Consider the following 7,105-nt stretch of genomic DNA (forward strand, 5'->3'; position numbering starts at 1 on the left):
GGAGCCCTGCTGTCCTGGGGATGGCTGAACACCTGCTGCCCCTGGGAAGCAGGGAATGAATTCCTTTGCTTTGCTTGTGTATGTGGCTTCTGCTTCACCTACTGACCTGTCTTTATATCTACACATGAGTTTTCTCACTTTTACCCTTCTGATTCCCTTTCTGATCCCACTGGTGGGGGAGTGAGCGAGCGGCTGCTGGTTGGGGTTAAACCACGACAACATGGGATCTTTTTGTTCTAAAAGTCTCAACATCAGACTAAATTTAGTCCTGTAGAAATCAATAAATGGCTGCCAACTTTAACACAAGGGCAGAGCAAGGTCAATGTTAAATGTTTCTGGGCAATCTTACCCATGGTTTCAGGCTCTTCGCTTCTCCAGTTGGGAATGACATGATGAGAAACTTTCCACTGCTTTAAATATTAAGGAATCTCTGAAAATACTTAGAAACAATTAACTCAGAATGTTCTCTGGTTTGGGGTTTAATTTTTTTTTTGAAGTACAGTATGTTCTTCTGCAGATTTTCATCCAATCCACACGCTGGTGTCCCAGAGGCTTCTTTCTGTGGTGTGTTTGTGTATCTATATATAACGAAGAATGTCCAGGGACACACAGACATGTGAGGCAGACCTAGGTGAGTGTTATTTTTTAGTTTTAAGATCAGTGGATGAAGGGCAGCTGAGGAGGAGTCATTTGTCTGTTGGAGCACAGAGAAAAACAACAGTTCTGCACATGGCACTGGGCACCATGGGGGAATAAACACTCTTTACATTATTAAGTTGTGCACAAGCAGTGGGGAATTATGTAAAACTTCACGTAAATATTTTCTTTGTCTCAATAGAACATATGAAAATAAGTTGCTTTTTAAGATTCTCTTTGTGTCAGGCTACTACACTTTCTATGAAGCTTTTCCACACATTTCTCTGCTAACAGAATAGGGCAACAAGCTTATGGAAATGCAGTTGGGACTTACTGGTATTTTAACTGAAATAAGCGTTTCAGGGGCTTGGGAGGAGGGGACATGTTTGGTGTTCTGTGTATAATAACAAGTTGTAACTTGGTCGTTCAGCAAAATAAATCAGTTTAGTATTGCTCCACCAAAGCCCAAAGTGCCAATAAAACAGTGGGAAGCATTCCTGCAGTGGGACAAGTGTCCTCACTGGGCAGGGCTCTGTGGGTTGGATCTGCTCCCTGGGCCCCTCGTGCTCAGCCAGGCTCCAGCTGAGCAGTGCTTTGCCTGGCCAAGTTCTGGGCAGTGCAGTAGGGCTGAAGGCTGTGAGAGGCTTCCCAGTGCCTCTCCTGTGACTTCATCCCAATGGCAAAATGCCCACAGAGAACCAGGCTCTGCACCACAGGCTGGGGGCATCATCTGACCACATGGCCTTAAGGAGTGGATGCTCTCCAGCTGCAGCATTGTACAGGATTCAGGTGAAAGCACAGGTGTTCCAAGTTGGGGTTTATATATATATATATATATGGTGCTTTTAAAGTGGAAATAATTTAAATTGCATTTTTATTCAGTAGTGGTCTGTATGGATGGTGCTGGGCTGTAAACTCCCTGCTCTTTGCTCTTCATCAGTCCAAAATGGAAAATAAACCTGTTGCTGCATGAATGAACCTGCATCCCTGTGCCCATTCCTGGGGGAGGTGAGCTAATTCCCACCCAAGAAGCTCATGTCTGATACATATGTGTGAACCTGGACTGAGAGTGGCCACGTGTGTGAGGGAAGGGAAAGAACAGAAAATTCCAAGAGGTTGATACATTCACTTGTCACAGCTCACAGAGAAAAGATTTGGATTCCTTAAGGTGAAAAGAACGGGCCCTTAAGTGACACTATTCTGTAAATTCCAGCACTTTTGGCAAGGAGCAGGCAGTAATCAGAGCCATTCAGATATATAAATTCAGAGGTTCATAGTGCTCAAGGCCAGCACAGACCATTGTGATAATTTCCTCTGACCTTCCCCATTGTGTGGGTCACAGAAACCTTTTATATAGCTATATATGTATATATAACCACTGAGTGCCAGTTCAGGGAGCTTGGCTTGATTTTATCCAGTTCAAGAATCAGACTAGCACAGAATCAGGAGCAAGAGCACCAAAATTACACTACTACAAACAAACTCATAGGAAAAACCAAGCACACATACACACAGTTTCAGTTTCTGGAAAACAGCACATTTGAGTCACCAGCTGCTGCAAAATTGTTTCAGACCTCTGAAACTAAGGAAGGGAGGTGTTACTGTTCCGTAGACTATTATAAAAAATGGGTAAATGTGCTTTGTGTGTGCGTAAAAACCTCTGCTACAACAAATTTAATGAACAGGAATAGTGTAAGTGTGTGTAGAGTTGTAGAGTGTGCCAGAGTACCTGCCAGAGTAGCGGGGTCAGCGAGCCCCAGGTGTGATGGGCACAGCCTGGGTCAGCACCTGCCCTCAGAAATCAGAACTGCACCCAGACAGTGCAGTTTGCTTTGCAATTTCATCCTATGTGACTTGGGCAGTTTGCTTTGCAGTTTTATCCTTCGTGACCTGGGCAGTGTGGTAATTTCCCTGAACTCCACAGCAATTATGAGACCTCCTGGCAGCCCACGGCAGCACTCAGCCCCATCACTACCTGCCTGGTGACTGAGGAGGGAGTGAGGTGGGTGAGTGTATTTCCAAATCTCACCCACATGGTGTCTTAGATGTGTTTTAATTTAGCATCTCCTGGGGGATACGGATGAAGACTCTCAGGCCCATCTTATGGGAGCACTCAGATACACATCTCATTTGTCCCCTGAGTAAACAACTGATCACAGCAGCTGAGAATCCATCAGCTGAGCACAGGAGTTGTGAGAACCCTATTCCATCCATCAGATGTTCATGGGAGTTCCACAGACACGTGGAATACCCAGAGACCAGTGCTGTTATTTCAGCTCCTCCAGGGGTAGGAGGCACACAGGGGAGAAAAGGGGTGGAAATGCCTGATGGGTGATTCATTCAGCAATGAAAAGTCACCTTAGTTGGAATGACAGAATGATGGAATATCCTCAGCTGGATGGGACTCACAAGGATCATCCTCCACAGGATACCCTGACAATCCCACCCTGTCCCTTAGAGCGTTGTCCGAACCCTCCTGGAGCTCTGGCAGCCTTGGGGCTGTGCCCACTGCCCTGGGGAGCCTGTTCAGTGCCAACCACCCTCTGGGGGAAGGACCTTGCCCTGAGATCCAACCTGAGCCTGCCCTGGCACAGCTCCAGCCCCAGGCGCGCCTGGGAACAGGGAATATCGCAGAGGGGAACAGGGAATATCGCACAGGGGAACAGGGAATACCGCACACGCGGATATCGCACAGGGGAACAGGGGGAATATCGCACAGGGGAATGGAGGGAATATCGCACAGGGGAACAGGGGGAATATCGCACACGGGGATATCGCACACGGGCAGGGCCCGTTCCCGCTCCCGGCAGCTCCTCCCGGAAGCGCCGCCGGAAGTGCGGGTGGAGGCGCGCGCGGGGCTGAGCGCGCGGGGCCGGGCGGGCTCGGGCCGGGCCGTGCGGGACTGTCTGGGGCCGTGCGGGGCCCTGCGGGACTGTCTGGGGCCGTGCGGGGCCCTGCGGGACTGTCTGGGGCCGTGCGGGGCCCTGCGGGACTATCTGGGGCCGTGCGGGGCCCTGCGGGACCGGGCCGGGCCGCGCCGCCATGGCCCTGGCGCTGCCGCTGCCCGAGCCGCCCTGGCCGCCGAGCCTGGCCCCGCTGAAGGTGCGTGCGGGGGACACGGGGATGGCGGGACACGGACACGGGATGGCGGGACACGGACACGGGATGGCGGGACACGGGGATGGCAGGACGGCGGGCGGGGGCCAGCGGGTCGGCCCAGGAGCGGCTCCTTGGCCCTGGGAGCGGGCGGAGGGGCGGGCCGGCCGTGGCAGCACAGCCCGGCCCTGCCGGTGGGCCCACCCGCGCCCCACGAGCCCGCGGGCGTTGAACGGCCCTTGGCACAGCGAAGCCCCCGTGCCCGGGCACCCCGCTCGGTACCGCTCCCCCGTGCCCGGGCACCCCGCTCGGTACCGCTCCCCTGTGTGCCGTGTGTCCCCCGTGCCCGGACACCCCGCTCGGTACCGCTCCCCTGTGTGCCGTGTGTCCACTGTGCCCGTGGCTCACCCCGCTCTCCCTGCAGGACGTGGATAACTTGCTGCGCTGTGGGATTTGCTTCGACTACTTCAGCATCGCCGTGGTCATCCCGCAGTGCTCCCACAACTGTGAGTCTGCTGCCAGGGGTTGTCCAGTCCCGCTGCCTTGTGTGAACTTCCTGAGTGTGAAGTGTAAGGAAAGGCTGAAAGAACTGGGATGGTTCAGCTGGAGAAGAGAAGGTTCCAGGACCTGAAGGGAGCCTAGAGGAAGGATGGAGAGAGACTGTTGACAAGGGCCTGGAGTGACAGGACAAGGGGAAATGGCTTCAAACTGCCAGAGAGTAGGGTTAAATAGGATATTAGGAAGAAATTCTTCCCTGGGAGGGTGGGCAGGCCCTGGCACAGGTTGCCCAGAGAAGCTGTGGCTGCCCCTGCATCCCTGGGAGTGTCCAAGGCCAGGTTGGACGGGGCTTGGAGCAACCTGGGCTGGTGAAAGGTGTCCCTGCCCATGGGAGGGGTGGCACTGGATGGGCTTTAAGGTTCCTTCCAACCCAAACTATTCCAGGATTCCATGGATCTCCTTGGGATGGAAGCTGTGAGAAGGTCTGTGAGGTGGAAGCAGCCAAAACCTTCCGTCGTGCAGTTCCTGCTGCAGCATAAACACGTGGCACCTGGATCAGTGCACTTAAACACCACCTATTTCTACAAGTCTCCATTTAAATATCTTCCATAACATCTTGAGGGTGGAACAAAGTTGTATGTGGAGAGCATTATGAGCTAAAATTTTCCGTGCTGCTCCGCCTGCCTCGGGCTGATATCTGTTGGAACCTGGACCCAAGCAGTTTGCTGAAAGCCAGATTAGAGGGGAGTATGTTAGCTTTTCTCATGTCAGAATAAAAGCTGGTAATTGTTTGCTCCAGAAACTGTAGCACTTCCCCTTCCTTCCATGAAGGGGGTCATTGTAGTTTGGCAGTGAAGTTTAGTTTAGCTTGGCAAAACTCTCACCATTGAAACCAATATTCTTGTGGTGGGGAACACTGGAAATTCTCTACTCACTGGTGACACAGTGGGGTTCAGAGGCCCTTAACTTTGGAAAGAATCTGTCTGCATTTTTTTTAAACAGATTACACAATTTATTTCCCCATGCAAATCACAGAAGGTCCAAGTTTTCTACAATAGCTCGAGATTTCTTGAAGTATTTTCCACTTGCTTGTCTCTGTAATCTCTTGAGTCAACTGAGGTTGGACAACTGGAGCCAAAAGCCCTCTGCTTTAATGAGTAATTGTGAATGGATGAAAATGAAGTATGTCTGCTTGCAAACCTTTCTGCTGACTCTCATTTTCTTAATGATCTGTTCCAGGGTTTCTAGACATCTCTGTAATGTGTTTGCACCTGTAGCCACTTAAAATTCCTCCTCTGCTCCTTGGGTACCTGGGAGCATTCAGTAGCTCATGTGACAGTAGTTGTTTAACTGTCCTGGTGGTTTGGACTGTGTCATTACTGACAGAATAGATGTGCCATCCATATTTTTTTCACATAATAAAGGCATCCTAAGGAGAGTGTCTTCTCTAGCCTGGATGGAGGGAATTGTGGCCCTGGGATTTCTTACACCCTGGTATGGGAGGATGAGCTTTGTCTGCAGGCTGGTGTGGGTGTGTCAGATGTCAGCAGGCTGGATCTGCCACTTCATTCATATTCATACAGTTAAAGTTAATTTATTTTTGTATGGATTTCCCACCCCTTATAACTTCTTAGTATATATAGTAACTTTTGAGTATTTAGCTGGGTTTGTGGGTTTAAGTGTTAATTGGTACATTAAGGCCAGGTTGGACGGGGCTTCCCAACCCAAAGCAGTCTGTGATTAATTGATGCTCCTGCTGCTTTTCAGACTCATTCCCAGAGGGTCTATGAAATATAAATCTGCTTTGGGAGCTGCTGCTGAGTGTGTTAAGTGCTGAGACTCTGACCCGTGAATGTCTGTTGTACTGGAGAGTGATGAGACTTTTTATATCTTTAAGTGGCTCTGAAAGCTCATAGATAAGTTGACAAAGCAGAACAATTTCAGAAATTTACTGTGACAAAATGAAGGTTATGGCATGTTTCACCGCAGGGGCTGTTGAACCATCCTGTGATGATGGTGACATGCTTTGCTTTCCCTGGGAAACATCAAGCTGTCTCTCAGTCTTCCAGTGCTGGCTTCCATTCCTTTTAGCCTTTTCCTTCACTGACAAGTTGGTATGGTTTTGGAAAGGGGCAGAAGAGCCTGGGAAGGAGACACAGGATGTCTGGGGCTGTGCAGGAAGATGCAAGTGATCCAACATTAGTCAAAAACCCAGTGTGGGAGGGAGTGAGCAGTGCAAGCGTGGCTTTAGTGGTGGTGGCTGACTGAGGTTTCTTGTACTGGGAAACAAATGGAAATGAACATCATCTTTTGACAGAGGGGCTGACATTGGGTACTGAAATACGTTTGCATAAAATATGTGGGGTTTGTTTTGCTACAATGATTATCTCAATTCCATGGAAAGATGGTATGTTTTCGGCATTGCTGTGCTGTGGAATGGCTTGCACATATTGTACAATAAGAAAATACGCAAGTAAGGACTTGGAACTACCTTTGGAAGAATGCCTTCTTCAAAATGATGCATTTCCCTTTTCCAGATTGTTCCCTTTGTATCCGCAAGTTTTTGTCCTACAAAACTCAGTGTCCAACATGCTGTGTGGTAAGTGCTTTAAGTGCTTTCTTTTTCCCCTCAGCTTGTGGGGGTTTTGTTTGTTTGTTTGTTTGTTTTTGGGTTTTGTTTGTTTGTTTCAAATCTCAGGAGCTTTTCCCTTGGGACTGTGCTAAATAATTCTGGTCACATCACCACCTTTCCTTTTGGTGAGCAGCTGTTTGAGCCAACTGGGATGTTCTTGCAGCTGGAATTCTTCTGTTTCAGAGGTGTACTCTGTCAGCACAGGCAGAAGTGGAGGGAGCATCAAGCCCGGGGTTTGGCTCA

At 49.8% G+C, this 7,105-nt stretch overlaps 1 protein-coding gene across 2 annotated transcripts in view; it reads left to right on the plus strand.

The window, feature by feature from the left end:
- The first annotated feature begins 3,638 nt into the window (after positions 1 to 3,638).
- Positions 3,639 to 7,105, plus strand: part of RAD18 (RAD18 E3 ubiquitin protein ligase) — a 31,780-nt gene continuing 28,313 nt past the window's right edge. For both annotated transcript variants that reach the window (XM_027908578.1, XM_027908579.1), the window contains exons 1-3: positions 3,639 to 3,738; positions 4,157 to 4,238; positions 6,768 to 6,829. In XM_027908578.1, coding sequence (XP_027764379.1) covers positions 3,679 to 3,738; positions 4,157 to 4,238; positions 6,768 to 6,829 — 204 coding nt within the window. In that variant the 5' untranslated portion in view covers positions 3,639 to 3,678. The remainder of the gene's footprint in view (positions 3,739 to 4,156; positions 4,239 to 6,767; positions 6,830 to 7,105) is intronic.

This window comes from Empidonax traillii, unplaced genomic scaffold (genome assembly GCF_003031625.1).
Source record: "Empidonax traillii isolate 1590-97213 ecotype Southwest subspecies unplaced genomic scaffold, ASM303162v1 scaffold1761:size64199, whole genome shotgun sequence".
Classification (NCBI taxonomy): Eukaryota; Metazoa; Chordata; class Aves; order Passeriformes; family Tyrannidae; genus Empidonax; species Empidonax traillii.